Source organism: Tachypleus tridentatus, chromosome 3 (genome assembly GCF_004210375.1).
Source record: "Tachypleus tridentatus isolate NWPU-2018 chromosome 3, ASM421037v1, whole genome shotgun sequence".
Lineage (NCBI taxonomy): Eukaryota > Metazoa > Arthropoda > Merostomata > Xiphosura > Limulidae > Tachypleus > Tachypleus tridentatus.
This window is the reverse complement of record NC_134827.1, coordinates 100473542-100495491: the sequence shown is the minus strand read 5'-3', so window position 1 is coordinate 100495491 and position 21950 is coordinate 100473542. Positions and strand designations below refer to the sequence as shown.

Here is a 21950-nt window from a genome sequence, read left to right as displayed (position 1 = left end):
GCGCACGCCTTAACGCGCTAGGCCATGCCAGGCCCCACTTGTGTTTCCACAATAAACAGTTGCCGTCTATTTTACAATGTTTCCTCAATGTTTCGTGTCATTGATTTTTCAAAACTGCAGCAATTAAATATTTGTGCTAGTAATGAATAAGATTCTAATATTTTTACATTGATTAAAATAGTATTTATTTTTTCTATTTTTTTCCAGGTTGGTTTACTGATGATAAACGCGAAATACCCGCCACAGGCCTATAAGTGGTGTAAGACACAACAGGATTTCATTTACCCGCAGAAGTTGCCTCTTATCGGCGGGCCTCGGACTCAATACTTATCCTGATAAACTATTTGATAAGTTTTGTTAACATTTTAAAAGTCTAGAATATTGTATTTTTTAAAATTAAAGTGCAAATTTTAGCACATTAAAAATCACAAATTTAGCACAATATGTATTAAGTTTTAACTAAAAAATACATAATGCGTTATTTATTTTGTATATATACTAGGTTATTATGTAATATTTTAGTACATTTTTGGGGCAGGTGGTTAGGAATTCGAATTCTCGCAGACGAAACATTCTCATACAACGAAACGAAATAGTTTGTTGGATTTGTTATGAATCAAATATACTTTTTTTTTTTGCATATGTTATTTTATTATAAGTTACAGCTTTTACAGTTAGGGTATCCAGCATGGTTTTGGGGCTGGTCTCGCAATCTGAGGATCGTAGGTTCGAATCAATATCCCGCTAAACATGATCGCCGTTTCAGTTGTGGGAGCGTTATAACAGTACAATCAATTACATTATTCTTGGGTTGTTCTTTTCCCTAACTTAGCAGTGAAAGACTAAAGGGGAGGCAGCTACTCCATGTGTAGCTTTGCACGAAATTCAAAACGAACCTGACATTTTGTAGTAAATGACAATAAAATGTTAGTATTTAAACTGCTGCATTCCATCAGTAGTAAAAGAAGCTAGCATGGATAATAGCTTTTTTTTTTTTATCAGAGTAAGATATATGCTTGGAATAAAACTACAAATCAACATGCTTCTCAATATATTTTTCTTACGTTTCTTATAAAAACCATACATTGATAATCAGTTGAGTGCTCAAGCTGTTAACGATATTTATGATAAAATATGTTTTTAACACCAGGCGACGCATATAATAACTAGTACTTTTTAAATAAAGTGAGGGAAAACATGTAATTTCTAAGTTTTAGGGTTAAGTTTTAAAACATTTTGAAAATGATTTGGAGAACCATATCATGTGATTTTAAAGAGTTGAACCTAGATGTTACTCTTGCTTGTGGACAGTCATTTCGGTAATTTATTTCTAAGTTATAGCAAGTTTTGTATCAATAAACAACTCTAAACTGAAATGAAATTATTAAATATAGGTATAACTAGTACTACAAATAGTATTAATATATTAGGTTTTAATGACTAGTTAGTGAAGTTTTCAGCGAATAATTCACATCAGTGTTAGTAATGTATATTAAGTTATTCAACGGAATTGGAATTGTACAAATTACAAGTAAGTTTATTTGTAGGTTAGGAAAGTATCATTATTAAGGGTAACAATTCCAAATAATAATAATAATAATAATAAAAAGGTTTTTGGCAGAATAATAAGTAAGGTTATTTAATATAACTTACAAGCAGTTAGTTTCGGTAAACGTGTTACCATCACCAGGGCAAAATTTTACACTATTTTTAGTGAAGTTAAAGGAAATTGTATCTTTTATTTTAGTATATTAATATACTACTAGCATGTACTTTATTTATGTATTAGTGTACTTAAAAACGGCACTAACTCAGCTGTAGATACAGAGTGATGTTGGTAGATTATTGGTGTCACTGAAATAATACATTTCTTCATGAAAATCTTATAGTTGATCTTAGAAATTTACATGTAGCATCAGTCATATATATAAATTATATATACAGTACTGTGCAAAAGTGTTGAGACAAAGTCAAAAATTAGATTTCAGGCTATTTTCAAACAACAGAAGATAAAACATCAAAATTGTATTAATCTTCATATTTAGTACAACAGAAACTTGGTGGAAGTATTTGAGTTTAGCTTGAATGACTCCAGCAACTTCTTTCTTTGCTAAGTAATTTCTCTATGGGTTGGACAAGTGTTTGAGGTCATTATCTTCTTGGTAGTAAAAGTTTTCACAAATGATACACGAACCACTGATATACCATCACAGATCAGTATCCAATGGTACTGGTCTGTTATTCCATCTATTTTACCAATGTATTCTGTTGCCTCAGCAGAAAAACACCCCAAACCATTACACTGTTTCCTTTGTTCTTCATGATGAGTGCTATGCTTTGAGGTATCTTTCACTTTGCTTCTGCAGAATGTACAACATACACTTTGAACCAAATATTTCAAACTTGTACTCTTCTGTCCATAATAACCCTTTTCTAATCATCAACAGTCCCATTTTAGTACTTTTTACAAAATTTCAGTCTCTTGAAAATATTTGGAGGTTGGAGTAAAGGTTTTTTTAACTGCTACACGACTAAACATTCCATTCTCATTGAGTGTCTTGATACTGTAGATCTGACCACTTCTGTCATTTGGTACATGATAGTTTATCTGATGGTTGAGAACAGTTGTAGTCTTCCTTCTATCATGAAGGCTGTGTAAATGAAGATACTTGACATCAAACCATTGAGTTTAGGTGTTCTGCCTCTTCCTTTCCTATTTTCAAATGTACCTGTCTTGATCTCATGACTTAGGGTGTATCTACTTGACAGTGTTTACTGGAGAGTCCAACCAGCATGATTTAGGGTGTATCTACTTGACAGTGTTTACTGGAGAGTCCAACCAGCATGATTTAGGGTGTATCTACTTGACTGTGTTTACTGGAGAGTCCAACCAGTATGCCTCTCAATGTGGATTCCTGTATGTGATGAGGGAGCCCTTTAGGGAAGGTTCTATTCTTTCTGTTTACCTCCTCTGGGATCTAAACATCCACCCACGTGTTGCCATGCATGATGACCCATGAAGAAAAGGAGAGGATCCTGGTGGTTGAGGGATCCAACCCTAATACACCACTTTGGGCTTGGATTCCTGTAGATGGGCACCATTGGGGTGGCCCCCTTGGGTCAGTCGGCTGGTCCAGTTGGGCTAGGGTCAACCAAGTACTAGTGTTTCATATTCTCAAAAGGTATTGTGGACATCGTATTTGATGTTGGTGTTTGGGTATAGTGTTAATGAAACCCTGGCTTTGCTGCAATGCCCTTGTTTGATGTTGTTGTGCATCCCCTCATAGGGCTTTATGGTGGGTGAGGTCAGTGGGCACTGAAATTTTCCTTTTTCATTATGGATACTCCAATTAAAAATCTTAATAAAATAATGAAAAAATAGTCTACAAGTAAATGACCACATCTTGAAGATTCTGAGCAGCAGTCCTCATCATTTGTATCACCTGTTGTACCTCATATTCTTATATTGCATTTACTTTCAGACAAATCTTTCTAGCAAATGTCACCCTTTTTCATTCAGAAGGGACTTGCTGGCTCTCTTAAGTCAGTAAAGAAGCTTTGATCTGGTGACATATTGGTGGAAACATCCACATCTCAACACAGTGAACTCTTTTGCATTCAAAGGCAATTGGGTATATACCTATTGAGGATAAACCTCATGCTACTTTAAATTCATCATGAGGAGTTATTCTTGAGAGGTATTTGAAGAATATCCCAGAGTCTGGGATTTTTGCTGGTTTCTCCACCCAAGGAGTTTCTGCAGTGAGGTGCATCTCCACTTGCAAAGATGGAATTATGATGCTGACCAATGTCCTCATTCTCACATTTATGTTATCACGTCCACCTGCCACTATCGATGCAGGTTATCTTAATTACAGACAACAGCCATACATTCCAAACCCTCTCCGATGTTTCCGTGTCAACAGTTCGTCACTCAAGACATCATGTCATGGTTCCTTGACATGTGCTCGTTACAGTGGCAAGACCATTATGCTTATGAGTGTGAAATGGACCCTCATTGCATCAGTTGCAATGGCTTTCACCTGTCCTATTTTCATTCTTGCCCTAAGTGGTTGGAAGTAAAAGAGGTGAAACTTTTAAAAACGATTCATAACATTACTTATCCTGAGGCTCGGAAGTTGCTGTCTACCACTTCATCTCGGACATATGCTGCTGCACTCTGTTCCACTACTACAGTGGGAGTACAGACAGATCTCTCTGTGCCTCCAAAAGAATAGTTCTCAAAACAAATGAAAAGTCTTTTGACCTATATGGTTATAAAGGTTGATGAATCAATTTCAATCTCCATCTCTGTCCCTTCAATACATTCCAATAAATCCCAAGACCCCTTCCTTTGGTTTTAGGTACAAGCATTTACTTGGACACATCTTCAACCCCACGATGCAAAACGATCATTTGTTCACATCCTCAGTCACTGTAATCTTCTTCCACGAGCAAAGACCTGCCTCTCTTGAATAAAGACAGTAAAGAAAAAGACATGGTCATAAATAGAAGGGTTCTCTACCAAATTCACCTACACGTAAATAAAAATGACCACCTTGATACAATGGAAATTTCGAGGTTTATATTCTAATCTGGATGACATCAAAACATTGATTGCTTCCTACTATCCTGTATGTCTCTCCTTACAAGAAATATTTCTGAAACCTACTGATACAGTCACCTTTCATCAGTTTTCTTTGTACAGAAATGACAGACTGTATGATGGATGAGCGCATGGAAGGGTGGCACTGTTGGTTGATCAGCAGGTGCCTGACCTGTCTTTGCCACTGACACACTCTTGGAGGCCATAGCCATCCGTGTTTTCTTGGGTCATACCATCACTCTTGTTCTCTACCTGTTACCTGGAGAGACCAATGATCAGTCAGACCTTAATGCTCTCATTGAACAGTTGCTGTCTGTTTTTCATCCTGGTGGATTCTTAATGGACATCATCCCTTCTGGAGAAGTGCTGATATTGATAGGAGGGGTTGCCCTGTAGAGCGTATGCTCTCTGATCACAGCCTTTCTTTTTTCAATACTGGTTCTTCTACTTATTTTCATGCACCTAGTCAGTCCTTTACTGCTACTGATCTCTTAATTTGCTCTCCTTCATTATTCTCCCATTTTCATGAAGGATTGACAATAATCCATGAGGCAGTGATCCTTTTCCTATAATTTTGAGAGAGATAGGCCATGCTAAATGCCACCCCACCCATGGGCCCTGGTGGAAGCTTGATCAAGCAAACTGTTCCTCTTTCACTTGTCTTGCAAAACTTGATCCTGCCATCAATAGACAACTGTGTGACAGCAGTAACTGACTGTATTATACAAGCAGCTGCTCAATATATTTCTGAAACCTAAACACGTTTTCCACTATATCCTCGTCCATGTGGGAATCCTGCCTGCCACATGGCACAGAAGGTTGAAAAACAGGCCTGGGATACTTTCCTTAGATATCCCACACTCTCAACCTCATTGCTTTCCAGCAGGCCCGCTCACATGCTCGGTGGGTAATACGCCAAAGCCAGAAGGAATCTTGGATTAGGTTCACAACCAGCATATCTTCTATCACCAGTTCCAAAGTCATATGGGACAAGATTCAAAAGGACAATGGGCAATATAATTCTGTCCCCCTCTTGTTCTTGCTCTCTAATGGCCAAGTAGCTGACACCTGGAGCATCGCTGATACTCTAGGACTAGGTGAAAGCTTTTGCCAAGTGTCTAGTACTTCTGCTTCTTCTTCCACCTTCTTAGCCATCAAGACTTGGGCAGAACAATCACCTCTTTCCTTTTGAGCTGATTGTCTCTATGACTATAATCATCCCTTTACACTGGTGGAACTCAAACCGGCCCTTCATTGGTCTGGCAGTACATTGGTTGGACCTGATGATATACACTATGACATGCTATGCCATCTATCTTGTGCTTCTCTTGCTATTCTTCTGATTGTTTTTAAATGGATCTGACAGGAGAATGTTTTACCTGATGTCTGGCACCAGGCTATTGTCCTACTTTTCTCTAAGCCAGGGAAGGATCCCAAGATTCCTTCCAACTACCATCCAGTTGCTTTGATGAACTGTCTCTGTAACTTTAGAAAGGATGGTTAATGCTCATCTTCTTTGGTTCCTCGAATCAAACAACCTCCTCTTGCCCATCTAGTGTGGGTTGCAATGACAGCACTCAACCATGGACCACCTGATTTGACTTGAAATATCAATCAGAGAAGCCTTTTTCAAACAACAACATCTTGTATCAATATTCTTTGACATTGAGAAGGCTTATGATACAACATGGAGATATGGCATTTTGTAAAACCTCCATATATATTGGTTACATGGCCATTTGCCCATTTTATTAAAAAAATTTTAATGGACAGGAGATTCCAAGTTCGTGTGAGTTCGACACTTTCCTCGCTCTTTTGTACAGGAACTTGGAGTCCCTCAAGCCTGTGTTCTGAGTGTCACATTTTTCAGTATAAAATTAATGTTATCACTGAACAACTTCCTCTCACTGTTGTAAATGGGCTCTATGTCGACGGCTTTCATATGTCATATCAGTTGTTGAACATGAGGTATATTGAGCAGCAGCTACAGACTGCCCTCAATTGTGTACTGAAGTGGACCATAGCAAATGGCTTTACCTCTCTCTTTAAAACCGCTTATGCACCTTTGCTGCCAATGGGGTATTCACCCTGATCCTGAACTCTGTATCGGTGAAATTCTGCTGCCTGTGGTCCCTGAGACAAAGTTCTTGGGACTTATCTTTGGCCATAAACTGACCTTTATACCACACATCAAGCAGCTATAAGTCAAATGTACAAGAGCACTGAACATCCTCTGTGTCCTTTCTACCACCACTTGGGTAGCTGATCAACATTCTGTGCTAAAGATATATTGTGCTCTTATTCGATTGAAACTTGACTATGGATCACTGGTCCATGGTTCTGCCAGACCATCGGCCTTAAAGATGCTGGACCCTATTCATCATCAGGACTCGCTCAACACTGGGGCTTTCTGTACTTCCCCAGTTAGAGCTTGTACATAGAGTCTCATGAACCTTCTTTGCACCTTTGCCATTTGCAACTGTCTTTACTATATGCTTCAAAACTTCGTTCCTTACCAAAGCATCCCACCTGGGATTGTGTTTTCCTTCCTCTGTGGGCCATGCTTTTCAGAACAGACAATCTGCCATTGCTCCTTTGGCCTTCGTGTCCAGGCATAATAGGATGAATTGGGTCTGTCCATGGATGACATTGTTGTATTCACTGGTCAGCCCATTTCAACATGGCTAATTACAATCCCCAAATGTGATCTTTCTTTAAGTCATCTGAGTAAAGCAGATACTCCTGACTGGAAGTACTGTCTTATTTGCTGAATTTCTTTCGAACCATCCTTTTACTCCCATTTCTATGGATGATTCAAAATCGGGTGACTGTGTGGTTTCATGGTTGCACAGAATTCCCTCTACGCCTTCTGTGTTCACTTCTAAACTGTATGCCATTTCTCTTGCCCTGGATCACATAAAGCTAAGTTGTACTCAAACTGCACTATTTATACTGACTTGCTTAGTTTTCTACTGGCCCTGAAATTGCTTCACATTGGTTCACACCTTGTTTTCGCTGATATTCAAAACTGACTAGCCCATTTCTCTTTAACATCTACTCCTGTCCAATTTTTTTGGATACTGGGCCACATTGGTATTTGCAGGAACAAGGTCGCCGACACCACAGCTACGTCCATCTGCTCTGGCACTATGACTGCTGTGCCTGTTTCATACATGGACTATGGTCCTGTATTCAAGATTTGGCTCTGTGCCAGTTGGCAGTTCACTTGGAGTGAGCAATGTGAAAACAAACTTTTCCAAATAAATTGCTTTCATAAGGATTGGAAAGAGGAAGTTGTTCTGACTAGACTACACGCTGGTCACAGTTTTTAACTCATCGCTTTCTTTTATCAGGAACTGATGCACCATTGTGTAGTCTGTGTAACACTCAGATCACAATAAGCTACATTTTACTTTCTTGTCATCGTTATGACTCTCAACAATGACACCATTTTAAACATGTTCTGTCCCAAGGTTTGTCCATAACGTTAGACAGTGTTATTGGTGATGGTGACTCTGTCCACCTTGGCAATGTTTTAGTTTTCCAAAGGCCATTAACTTTTTTAATACCATTTAAGTTTTTTAATTTAAACATTACACCTTTTTAATGTGGCTCCCTTTCAAAAATCACAGTTCATCTAGTTCAATTTGAAATTAGAAACTGGCAGTAATGTCAAATAACTCAGAACCAGGACTGGAAAGGTCAACTTTAGGTGATTAACGCTGCTGTTTGAACTACCCGCTAGTCATCCTGGCGAAGTTATTATTATAATTTTACTACACATCTTTTAAAACCTTTTATTACTTTCCTTTTGAAAATGGCCACAACGCCAAATAACTTGGAACAGTACTGGAAAGGCCAACTTCAGGTGATTGATGGTTTTTATACTTACCTGTTGTTCTTCCTGGTGAGTAATGATTATTACAGTTATGATACAGAAAGTCCTTTACAACTTGTATTACTATAGTTTTTCTCTTAATGCTGTACATTAGATGTAAACATTGGTTTTATGTTATTTATGTTTTATTTTAAACTTTGTTTTGTTTTACCTTAATTTTCTGTTATGAATTTTACTGAATTTACTTTAATTTTAACTTTTCACCATATGTTTGGCACAGAGAGCCTAGCTGGTTTGTGCCATAAAACACCAAATCAACCAACCAACCAACCAGCATGATTTAGAGTGTATCTACTTGACAGTGTTTACTGGAAAGCCCAACCAGCATGATTTAGGGTGTATATACTTGACAGTGTTTACTGGAGAGTCCAGCTGGCATCACTTAAATCTTTTGTGCATACTCTGTTTAACTAACAGTTCTCTGTTTTTTTGGGCTGTGTCCTGACAACAAAACTTAGTATGTAGTGTTAAACACTGTTTTTATCAAAGTTTATTTATGGAGTGCTATTAAATTGATTTCTTCTTCCAAATACTGGTGCCATATGTTAACTCTTTGCAAATTTTTTTGTATACAGTTAAGGCACTGCATAGGGTACAAAGACGGTTATTTCAGACCCAACATACAATCAGTATGTTCATTCAAGCAGAACCATTATGACATGCACTTGGTACAATATATGGTAGTTCTTAAATTATATGTGATTTACGTAACTACAATTTACTTGATATGTTGATATATTTTTATTATATTAAAACATTGGTATTTCTTTCTTGTTTCGTAGGTGGTGGAAAAATGAAGATGAGTGGATGAGTAGTCTTGCTGGATATGTGTGGTCAATCAAACAAGATGACAAAGGAAACCTTCTTTACAAAGTTCACAATGAACCAAGTGAAGAAAGTTGCTCAATTCCAGAAGGAGATAATGTGGTTCCTAATAAGAAAAGAAAACCAAACACACGGACAAAAGAAAGAGCTAACAATCCTCTAAACAAATTGTCCAAAACTGTAATTTCTGTTACAGATAACAATCAGGATAACACATATCATAATATTTTAAAGGACTATTTTCAGTTAAATATCAGTCTTGTTAAGTTATATGACCAATGGACAAAAGTTGATGAAAACTTTTGTAAGATAGCCAAGCAGTTTCCAGGTGTTAGAATACTCCGACAAGATCCTACAGAAAACCTTATTTCTTTCATTTGCTCTTCAAACAATAATATTGCCAGGTGTGTGTAAATATGTCAAACGTAATCTACGGTGCATTTGTATGTGTGTGTTTAGTGCCGTAGTTGAAAGCACAATGCAAAATTATTTTAAAAGGGGATTTTCTTGGCGAGTTCATGTAACGTAATTATTGTGTGGGTCATTAGTACTCTTTTCTTACAATTTTTTTTAAGTTACATGTATACTATTGGAAATAATTATGGAAATGTTAAGGAAAAGGAAAAAAGTAACAAATATTACTGGAATATAACTGTTTTATTGTGTGAAAATGTACCAGAGTACAATCATGTGTCAATAGTTTACACTGTGATTGGTTATCATTTCGACCAATCTGAAAGTGCCTTACTGTTATATAGCTTAAAACAGTACAAGTAGTCCTACTGTATGCACTAGTGTTATAAATCCAGTGAAGGCTCTTGGAACGGAAATATCATATGACAAGTATGTAGAAATTAAAGTTTTGGCTGGTCAATGATATTATATGTAAAAAAAATTGCAGCAAGATTCTCATGTTTTAGCAGAAGATATATAGAAGAGTCTAAAGAAGTGTGTGTGAAACCAACACTGTTAATAATGGAAGTGGTTAAGATATATAGAAGAGTCTAAAGAAGTGTGTGTGAAACCAACACTGTTAATAATGGAAGTGGTTAAGATATATAGAAGAGTCTAAAGAAGTGTGTGTGAAACCAACACTGTTAATAATGGAAGGGGTTAAGATATATAGAAGAGTCTAAAGAAGTGTGTGTGAAACCAACACTGTTAATAATGGAAGTGGTTAAGATATATAGAAGAGTCTAAAGAAGTGTGTGAAACCAACACTGTTAATAATGGAAGTGGTTAAGATATATAGAAGAGTCTAAAGAAGTGTGTGTGAAACCAACACTGTTAATAATGGAAGTGGTTAAGATATATAGAAGAGTCTAAAAAAGTGTGTGTGAAACCAACACTATTAATAATGGAAGTGGTTAAGATATATAGAAGAGTCTAAAGAAGTGTGTGTGAAACCAACACTGTTAATAATGGAAGTGGTTAAGATATATAGAAGAGTCTAAAGAAGTGTGTGTGAAACCAACACTGTTAATAATGGAAGTGGTTAAGATATATAGAAGAGTCTAAAGAAGTGTGTGTGAAACCAACACTGTTAATAATGGAAGTGGTTAAGATATATAGAAGAGTCTAAAGAAGTGTGTGTGAATCCAACACTGTTAATAATGGAAGTGGTTAAGATATATAGAAGAGTCTAAAGAAGTGAGTGTGAAACCAACACTGTTAATAATGGAAGTGGTTAAGATATATAGAAGAATCTAAAGAAGTGAGTGTGAAACCAACACTGTTAATAATGGAAGGGTTAACATATATAGAAGAGTCTAAAGAAGTGTGTGTGAATCCAACACTGTTAATAATGGAAGTGGTTAAGATATATAGAAGAATCTAAAGAAGTGAGTGTGAAACCAACACTGTTAATAATGGAAGGGGTTAAGATATATAGAAGAGTCTAAAGAAGTGTGTGTGAAACCAACACTGTTAATAATGGAAGTGGTTAAGATATATAGAAGAGTCTAAAGAAGTGTGTGTGAAACCAACACTGTTAATAATGGAAGTGGTTAAGATATATAGAAGAGTCTAAAGAAGTGTGTGTGAAACCAACACTGTTAATAATGGAAGGGTTAAGATATATAGAAGAGTCTAAAGAAGTGTGTGTGAAACCAACACTGTTAATAATGGAAGTGGTTAAGATATATAGAAGAGTCTAAAGAAGTGTGTGTGAATCCAACACTGTTAATAATGGAAGTGGTTAAGATATATAGAAGAGTCTAAAGAAGTGAGTGTGAAACCAACACTGTTAATAATGGAAGTGGTTAAGATATATAGAAGAATCTAAAGAAGTGAGTGTGAAACCAACACTGTTAATAATGGAAGGGGTTAACATATATAGAAGAGTCTAAAGAAGTGTGTGTGAATCCAACACTGTTAATAATGGAAGTGGTTAAGATATATAGAAGAATCTAAAGAAGTGAGTGTGAAACCAACACTGTTAATAATGGAAGGGGTTAACATATATAGAAGAGTCTAAAGAAGTGTGTGTGAATCCAACACTGTTAATAATGGAAGTGGTTAAGATATATAGAAGAGTCTAAAGAAGTGTGTGTGAAACCAACATTGTTAATAATGGAAGGGGTTAAGATATATAGAAGAGTCTAAAGAAGTGTGTGTGAAACCAACACTGTTAATAATGGAAGTGGTTAAGATATATAGAGGAGTCTAAGAAGGTGTGTGAAACCAACACTGTTAATAATGGAAGGGGTTAAGATATATAGAAGAGTCTAAAGAAGTGTGTGTGAAACCAACACTGTTAATAATGGAAGGGGTTAAGATATATAGAAGAGTCTAAAGAAGTGTGTGTGAAACCAACACTGTTAATAATGGAAGGGGTTAAGATATATAGAAGAGTCTAAAGAAGTGTGTGTGAAACCAACACTGTTAATAATGGAAGGGTTAAGATATATAGAGGAGTCTAAAGAAGTGTGTGTGAAACCAACACTGTTAATAATGGAAGTGGTTAAGATATATAGAGGAGTCTAAAGAAGTGTGTGTGAAACCAACACTGTTAATAATGGAAGTGGTTAAGATATATAGAAGAGTCTAAAGAAGTGAGTGTGAAACCAACACTGTTAATAATGGAAGGGGTTAAGATATATAGAAGAATCTAAAGAAGTGTGTGTGAAACCAACACTGTTAATAATGGAAGTGGTTAAGATATATAGAAGAGTCTAAAGAAGTGTGTGTGAAACCAACACTGTTAATAATGGAAGGGGTTAAGATATATAGAAGAGTCTAAAGAAGTGTGTGTGAAACCAACACTGTTAATAATGGAAGGGGTTAAGATATATAGAAGAGTCTAAAGAAGTGTGTGTAGCCAACACTGTTAATAATGGAAGGGTTAAGATATATAGAAGAGTCTAAAGAAGTGTGTGTGAAACCAACACTGTTAATAATGGAAGTGGTTAAGATATATAGAAGAGTCTAAAGAAGTGTGTGAAACCAACACTATTAATAATGGAAGGGGTTGAGATATATAGAAGAATCTAAAGAAGTGTGTGTGAAACCAACACTGTTAATAATGGAAGGGGTTAAGATATATAGAAGAGTCTAAAGAAGTGTCTGTGAAGCCAACACTAAATAATGGAAGGGGTTAAGATATATAGAAGAGTCTAAAGAAGTGTGTGTGAAGCCAACACTGTTAATAATGGAAGGGGTTAAGATATATAGAAGAGTCTAAAGAAGTGTGTGTGAAACCAACACTGTTAATAATGGAAGTGGTTAAGATATATAGAAGAGTCTAAAGAAGTGTGTGAAACCAACACTATTAATAATGGAAGTGGTTAAGATATATAGAAGAGTCTAAAGAAGTGTGTGTGAAACCAACACTGTTAATAATGGAAGTGGTTAAGATATATAGAAGAGTCTAAAGAAGTGTGTGTGAAACCAACACTGTTAATAATGGAAGTGGTTAAGATATATAGAAGAGTCTAAAGAAGTGTGTGAAACCAACACTGTTAATAATGGAAGGGGTTAAGATATATAGAAGAGTCTAAAGAAGTGTGTGTGAAACCAACACTGTTAATAATGGAAGTGGTTAAGATATATAGAAGAGTCTAAAGAAGTGTGTGAATCCAACACTGTTAATAATGGAAGTGGTTAAGATATATAGAAGAGTCTAAAGAAGTGAGTGTGAAACCAACACTGTTAATAATGGAAGTGGTTAAGATATATAGAAGAATCTAAAGAAGTGAGTGTGAAACCAACACTGTTAATAATGGAAGGGGTTAACATATATAGAAGAGTCTAAAGAAGTGTGTGTGAACCAACACTGTTAATAATGGAAGTGGTTAAGATATATAGAAGAATCTAAAGAAGTGAGTGTGAAACCAACACTGTTAATAATGAAAGGGGTTAACATATATAGAAGAGTCTAAAGAAGTGTGTGTGAATCCAACACTGTTAATAATGGAAGTGGTTAAGATATATAGAAGAGTCTAAAGAAGTGTGTGTGAAACCAACATTGTTAATAATGGAAGGGTTAAGATATATAGAAGAGTCTAAAGAAGTGTGTGAAACCAACACTGTTAATAATGGAAGTGGTTAAGATATATAGAGGAGTCTAAAGAAGCGTGCAGTGAAACCAACACTGTTAATAATGGAAGGGGTTAAGATATATAGAAGAGTCTAAAGAAGTGTGTGTGAAACCAACACTGTTAATAATGGAAGGGGTTAAGATATATAGAAGAATCTAAAGAAGTGAGTGTGAAACCAACACTGTTAATAATGGAAGGGTTAACATATATAGAAGAGTCTAAAGAAGTGTGTGTGAATCCAACACCGTTAATAATGGAAGTGGTTAAGATATATAGAAGAGTCTAAAGAAGTGTGTGTGAAACCAACATTGTTAATAATGGAAGGGTTAAGATATATAGAAGAGTCTAAAGAAGTGTGTGTGAAACCAACACCGTTAATAATGGAAGTGGTTAAGATATATAGAGGAGTCTAAAGAAGTGTGTGAAACCAACACTGTTAATAATGGAAGGGGTTAAGATATATAGAAGAGTCTAAAGAAGTGTGTGTGAAACCAACACTGTTAATAATGGAAGGGGTTAAGATATATAGAAGAGTCTAAAGAAGTGTGTGAAACCAACACTGTTAATAATGGAAGTGGTTAAGATATATAGAGGAGTCTAAAGAAGTGTGTGTGAAACCAACACTGTTAATAATGGAAGTGGTTAAGATATATAGAAGAGTCTAAAGAAGTGTGTGTGAAACCAACACCGTTAATAATGGAAGTGGTTAAGATATATAGAAGAGTCTAAAGAAGTGAGTGTGAAACCAACACCGTTAATAATGGAAGGGGTTAAGATATATAGAAGAATCTAAAGAAGTGTGTGAAACCAACACTGTTAATAATGGAAGTGGTTAAGATATATAGAAGAGTCTAAAGAAGTGTGTGTGAAACCAACACTGTTAATAATGGAAGGGGTTAAGATATATAGAAGAGTCTAAAGAAGTGTGTGTGAAACCAACACTGTTAATAATGGAAGTGGTTGAGATATATAGAAGAATCTAAAGAAGTGTGTGTGAAACCAACACTGTTAATAATGGAAGGGGTTAAGATATATAGAAGAGTCTAAAGAAGTGTGTGTGAAGCCAACACTAAATAATGGAAGGGGTTAAGATATATAGAAGAGTCTAAAGAAGTGTGTGTGAAACCAACACTGTTAATAATGGAAGTGGTTAAGATATATAGAAGAGTCTAAAGAAGTGTGTGTGAAACCAACACTGTTAATAATGGAAGTGGTTAAGATATATAGAAGAGTCTAAAGAAGTGTGTGTGAAACCAACACTATTAATAATGGAAGTGGTTAAGATATATAGAAGAGTCTAAAGAAGTGTGTGTGAAACCAACACTGTTAATAATGGAAGTGGTTAAGATATATAGAAGAGTCTAAAGAAGTGTGTGTGAAACCAACACTGTTAATAATGGAAGTGGTTAAGATATATAGAAGAGTCTAAAGAAGTGTGTGTGAAACCAACACTGTTAATAATGGAAGGGGTTAAGATATATAGAAGAGTCTAAAGAAGTGTGTGTGAAACCAACACTGTTAATAATGGAAGTGGTTAAGATATATAGAAGAGTCTAAAGAAGTGTGTGTGAATCCAACACTGTTAATAATGGAAGTGGTTAAGATATATAGAAGAGTCTAAAGAAGTGAGTGTGAAACCAACACTGTTAATAATGGAAGTGGTTAAGATATATAGAAGAATCTAAAGAAGTGAGTGTGAAACCAACACTGTTAATAATGGAAGGGGTTAACATATATAGAAGAGTCTAAAGAAGTGTGTGTGAATCCAACACTGTTAATAATGGAAGTGGTTAAGATATATAGAAGAATCTAAAGAAGTGAGTGTGAAACCAACACTGTTAATAATGAAAGGGGTTAACATATATAGAAGAGTCTAAAGAAGTGTGTGTGAATCCAACACTGTTAATAATGGAAGTGGTTAAGATATATAGAAGAGTCTAAAGAAGTGTGTGTGAAACCAACATTGTTAATAATGGAAGGGGTTAAGATATATAGAAGAGTCTAAAGAAGTGTGTGTGAAACCAACACTGTTAATAATGGAAGTGGTTAAGATATATAGAGGAGTCTAAAGAAGTGTGTGTGAAACCAACACTGTTAATAATGGAAGGGGTTAAGATATATAGAAGAGTCTAAAGAAGTGTGTGTGAAACCAACACTGTTAATAATGGAAGGGTTAAGATATATAGAGGAGTCTAAAGAAGTGTGTGAAACCAACACCGTTAATAATGGAAGGGTTAAGATATATAGAGGAGTCTAAAGAAGTGTGTGTGAAACCAACACTGTTAATAATGGAAGTGGTTAAGATATATAGAAGAGTCTAAAGAAGTGAGTGTGAAACCAACACTGTTAATAATGGAAGGGGTTAAGATATATAGAAGAATCTAAAGAAGTGTGTGTGAAACCAACACTGTTAATAATGGAAGTGGTTAAGATATATAGAAGAGTCTAAAGAAGTGTGTGTGAAACCAACACTGTTAATAATGGAAGGGGTTAAGATATATAGAAGAGTCTAAAGAAGTGTGTGTGAAACCAACATTGTTAATAATGGAAGTGGTTGAGATATATAGAAGAATCTAAAGAAGTGTGTGTGAAACCAACACTGTTAATAATGGAAGGGGTTAAGATATATAGAAGAGTCTAAAGAAGTGTCTGTGAAGCCAACACTAAATAATGGAAGGGGTTAAGATATATAGAAGAGTCTAAAGAAGTGTGTGTGAAGCCAACACTGTTAATAATGGAAGGGGTTAAGATATATAGAAGAGTCTAAAGAAGTGTGTGTGAAACCAACACTGTTAATAATGGAAGTGGTTGAAAACCAAAACTCACCTAAAAGTGATGTTAAAAGTATTTCAAGGTATATTCTTTACAATAGGTATGAATTTCGAGACCAGAAGGTCCAAGTTAGCATGATCTTTTTTCAGTTGAGGTTTGAACATCACTGCTAATAAAACGGTGACCAGAAGATTGAAATGGGCATTGAACCATACATCGTGAAATGAACAAGATTAGAGACATAAGTTACTTGCAGATTGATCCAAACTCAAACTGTTTGGAAACAATAACTAACAGGTTGTTTGATAGTAGAAAGATGAATGCAGTAGTAGTAGTAAATGTACATCTACAGGATAGAGTGGTGACAGACCGCTGAGAGTTTGAGGCAGCATTCTACAAAAAGTGATGGAACCTTGACTACTAACAAGTACAGGCAGATTCCATCATTCTTAGAAACACAGTGAACTGAAGTCTATAGAAAACTTGGTGAAAAGACACCTTAATGCTACAAAAATCATAACTAGGATTTTTATAACAGTGGAATGGTGTGCATAAGGTTCTGATGTTAACATTATTGGAGCCTTAAAAGTATATGTAATTTCAGCATACAAAGACATTTTACTGTATATAGTTATAGGGTTTTTAGGTCTATAGTTCTGTTGTTCAAGTTCATTCAATATTTCAAGACTTGTAGTAGGAATTTATAAAAAATGTTTAAAAAATCAAACCAAATTACTTAAATAGTTCTCATGCTTACTTTGATACAACTTTGAAAGTATTTTAGATAATACAAGTCATCACTGTATTGTAACCATATCCAAAATGATTCCCGTTACTCCATTCCACCAAGAGTTCTACTTTTTTTTAAGGAATGTTTATCTGTTCCAGAATTACAAGTATGGTAGAAAACTGTGTGAAAAATATGGATCCAAACTACTTGAAGTGAATGGAAGGCTGTTTTATAATTTTCCTTCAGTAGAAGCTCTTGCAGGTGAGACTGTAGAACAAGAACTTGTGAAACTGGGGTTTGGATACAGAGCTAAATATATTAGCTCGACAGCTAAAACATATCACCTAAGAACCTTTCACCTGAGTGGCTGGAATCACTAAGAAAAATTCCTTATGAAGAGGCTAGAACTGCTTTGATGCAACTCCCAGGAGTTGGAGCAAAGGTTCAATTTTTTTTTATTATTTGTAAGCTTCTATACTACTCAACTGTTTTAAACTGCTAGTTAAGAGTAAGATGGAAAAATATCTCTATGGAAAATGTCGTACTTTTACTAATAAAGTCTGTACGTGTATCGTTCCATAAAAGTATCCACTGTTTTTCTTAATTCTGTCAAAAGCTTAAATTCCATGGAAGTATACTTATCTATTGCACAGTTATAATAAAACTAATGCTGACTAAAACAATATTAAATAATTCTTTAAGAAAATTATTGAATCAGTTTTTATTCTGGATCTAGTAACATATACTTTGTTGCTGTTATGGCATTCTTAGAGAAAACCTGGAAGGTATCGCAAGTAAATCCACTTTTATTGGCTTATGTTTTAGTGGCAGTTGACGTTATTATTTAATCAACTGATTATTAATGGATTGTGGATATAGTTTGTATTTGTAATTGTCGAACTTCTTGTGGATTTCAAAGTGAAAGAGAAAAGAAAATCGTTTTTATATGAAACCTCAGTTTTGAAAGTAATTATTTATCTTTGTTAACACGTAGGTAGCAGACTGTGTATGCTTGATGTCCTTAGACAAACCGGGTGCAATACCTATTGACACTCATGTTTGGCAGATCACTGTTCGAGATTATCTTCATCATTTAAAGGCTACAAAATCACTAACGGATAAGGTATACTCACAAGTTGGTGAGTGACTGGTAATACCTGTTTTTGTTCTCCAAATTGTCATTGTGGTTCTATGTTCATCATTTGTTTTTAGTGTTAAACTGATTTTGTTTATCATGTACTTACTCTGTTTTTATGTGAATATTAAATTTTTAAGTACATTGAGGTGGTACAGTTTTGTAATCTTTTAATGATATAAAGTTTTACTAGTTAATATAGCTCAAATATTTATATCACATTTTTTTCAATCAAAATTGTTATTCAGTAGTTACTAAAGCCTTTTAGATTTTACATTCATTTAGGGTTTGGGTAAGGATGTGCAATTCTGTTAACCCAATTGTGCTTATTGTACATAACCAACCTAGAATGTTAATCTAGAGCTATTTGTAGTAAAATGCATGAACATCTGATATTTGCATATTACTAAAAAATAAGTAGGTATTTCCATATTAGTGGGAATAGAAGAGTGCTGTACATATTAGCAAATGAAAGTAAATTTATATTGAGTGTTTGCTTTCATTCATTAATGTTTTCTTGCTACAGGTAACTTTTTTAGGGAGCGATTTGGAGATTATGCAGGCTGGGCTCATTCCGTAAGTATAGTTTTGTTTTGTTTTGTTTTTTCTCTTTTACTAACTTTTCTTATGTACCAGAATAATTGCATTAATATTTGCCAGAGGGTGATAATTAAAGAAAGGAAAGTGTTTGTGGAAAACAAAAATCCAGATGGTGTTGATTATACCTATCAGAAGTAGTAGTAGACTGAGTCTTGTTTCTGGATGTGTCATCAGAAATGGTAGCAGATTGAGTCTTGTTTCTGGATGTGTCATCAGAAATGGTAGCAGATTGAGTCTTGTTTCTGGATGTGTCATCAGCAATGGTAGCAGATTGAGTCATTTCTGGATGTGTCATCAGAAATGGTAGCAGACTGAGTCTTGTTTCTGGATGTGTCATCAGAAATGGTAGCAGATTGAGTCTTGTTTCTGGATGTGTCATCAGAAATGGTAGCAGATTGAGTCATTTCTGGATGTGTCATCAGAAATGGTAGCAGACTGAGTCTTGTTTCTGGATGTGTCATCAGAAATGGTAGCAGATTGAGTCATTTCTGGATGTGTCATCAGAAATGGTAGCAGACTGAGTCTTGTTTCTGGATGTGTCATCAGAAATGGTAGCAGACTGAGTCTTGTTTCTGGATGTGTCATCAGAAATGGTAGCAGACTGAGTCTTATTTCTGGATGTGTCATCAGAAATGGTAGCAGACTGAGTCTTGTTTCTGGATGTGTCATCAGAAATGGTAGCAGATTGAGTCATTTCTGGGTGTGTCATCAGAAATGGTAGCAGATTGAGTCATGTTTCTGGATGTGTCATCAGAAATGGTAGCAGATTGAGTCTTGTTTCTGGATGTGTCATCAGAAATGGTAGCAGACTGAGTCTTGTTTCTGGATGTGTCATCAGAAATGGTAGCAGATTGAGTCTTGTTTCTGGATGTGTCATCAGAAATGGTAGCAGATTGAGTCATTTCTGGATGTGTCATCAGAAATGGTAGCAGACTGAGTCTTGTTTCTGGATGTGTCATCAGAAATGGTAGCAGATTGAGTCATTTCTGGATGTGTCATCAGAAATGGTAGCAGACTGAGTCTTGTTTCTGGATGTGTCATCAGAAATGGTAGCAGACTGAGTCTTGTTTCTGGATGTGTCATCAGAAATGGTAGCAGATTGAGTCATTTCTGGATGTGTCATCAGAAATGGTAGCAGACTGAGTCTTGTTTCTGGATGTGTCATCAGAAATGGTAGCAGATTGAGTCATTTCTGGATGTGTCATCAGAAATGGTAGCAGACTGAGTCTTGTTTCTGGATGTGTCATCAGAAATGGTAGCAGACTGAGTCTTATTTCTGGATGTGTCATCAGAAATGGTAGCAGACTGAGTCTTGTTTCTGGATGTGTCATCAGAAATGGTAGCAGACTGAGTCTTGTTTCTGGATGTGTCATCAGAAATGGTAGCAGACTGAGTCTTGTTTCTGGATGTGTCATCAGAAATGGTAGCAGACTGAGTCTTGTTTCTGGATGTGTCATCAGAAATGGTAGCAGATTGAGTCTTGTTTCTGGATGTGTCATCAGAAATGGTAGCAGATTGAGTCTTGTTTCTGGATGTGTCATCAGAAATGGTAGCAGATTGAGTCTTGTTTCTGGTGGTGTCATCAGAAATAGTAGCAGATTGAGTCTTGTTTCTGGTGGTGTCATCAGAAATGGTAGTAGACTGAGTCTTGTTTCTGGAAGAGTCATCAGAAATGGTAGCAGATTGGGTCTTGTTTCTGGATGTGTCATCAGAAATGGTAGCAGACTGAGTCTTGTTTCTGGTTAAGTCATCAGAAATGGTAGCAGACTGAGTCTTGTTGCTGGATGTGTCATCAAATGAGTCGTGAAATCATATACTAAAAGATAATTAGTTTTTTGACATGATGAATATTTCAGAGGTCCTGATACTTCATGTGTGCTGTAAGCAAAGTTATAGGTCTTTGCTATATCGATCTGTTTTCAGTTTCATTTGTAATTTGCGTTTCTCTCTGATAAGTTATTTATAGCACAGAATATATGATAAATAGGTTAACCATAGGTTTTATGTAATGATACTTAATATTTTTTACTGTTGTGTTAAACCAGGTGCTATTTTCGGCTGATCTGAAGAAGTTTAAAGAGAAGAGAATTTCCAAATAAACAACTTTGTGACTTTTAATTAACAAACTAATAATTTAATGAATCTGTACGTTTCTAATGATAAAGGATTTTAATAGCTACATAATCTGTGTGTTGAATTCTGTACACTGTGACAGTTTTATCTGTTGGTTGTCATAGCTTTTAATAAGCCTACCTAAGACTGTGACAGCTTGATGTATTATTTTTGGTACCGTCGTTCTTTGCTTTGAATTCATTAAAAACAATATACAGAACTGCTTAATTTTTCACTTATAAAATAACTAAGAATTATTGATTGGGATTAGTATGAAAGAATTATTTTTGTATTGTTAACTATATTAGAATTGTCATTAGAGCTACAGTGTTCAACATAAGAAATGTTGAAACTTACTGGTTGAACACAAACTTAATATTGTGAAAGAGGAATTAGTTTTGTGTAGAAAGATTTAGTTAAATTTCAAAGTCACCTTGTAATGAAAATAAATAACATTTTTTAATTAATAACTGCATATGTTTCTAGTGTGAGTGCATTAATTTTATTCAACATCTTATAGTTCATGCCAGAATCTTAAATTCCTGTCGGCAGGAGTTAATTACCATGAAATATCTTATCGTGGGTTCAGAAAGTACTGCATGTAGACATTTATTTGCGTCTGACAGAATGTTTGATGTTTATTTTACTAACCTTTATTGCTGTAAAACCAAGGCAAGAAAACAGGCTACAAATTTTAAAATATTTTATGATTTCGTGCCATCCAAAATTCTAGT

The 21950-nt window shown here is 35.4% G+C and overlaps 1 protein-coding gene across 1 annotated transcript; it reads left to right on the top strand.

The window, feature by feature from the left end:
• Window positions 1-1174: 1174 nt before the first annotated feature.
• Window positions 1175-21686, top strand: LOC143247604 (N-glycosylase/DNA lyase-like). Its single transcript, XM_076495927.1, is given in 8 exon segments — window positions 1175-1319; window positions 9287-9733; window positions 17528-17541; window positions 17544-17713; window positions 17716-17811; window positions 18364-18508; window positions 19031-19080; window positions 21150-21686. Coding segments are annotated over 8 exon segments (1053 nt in total). The 5' UTR covers window positions 1175-1242; the 3' UTR covers window positions 21204-21686.
• The last annotated feature ends 264 nt before the right edge of the window (window positions 21687-21950 follow it).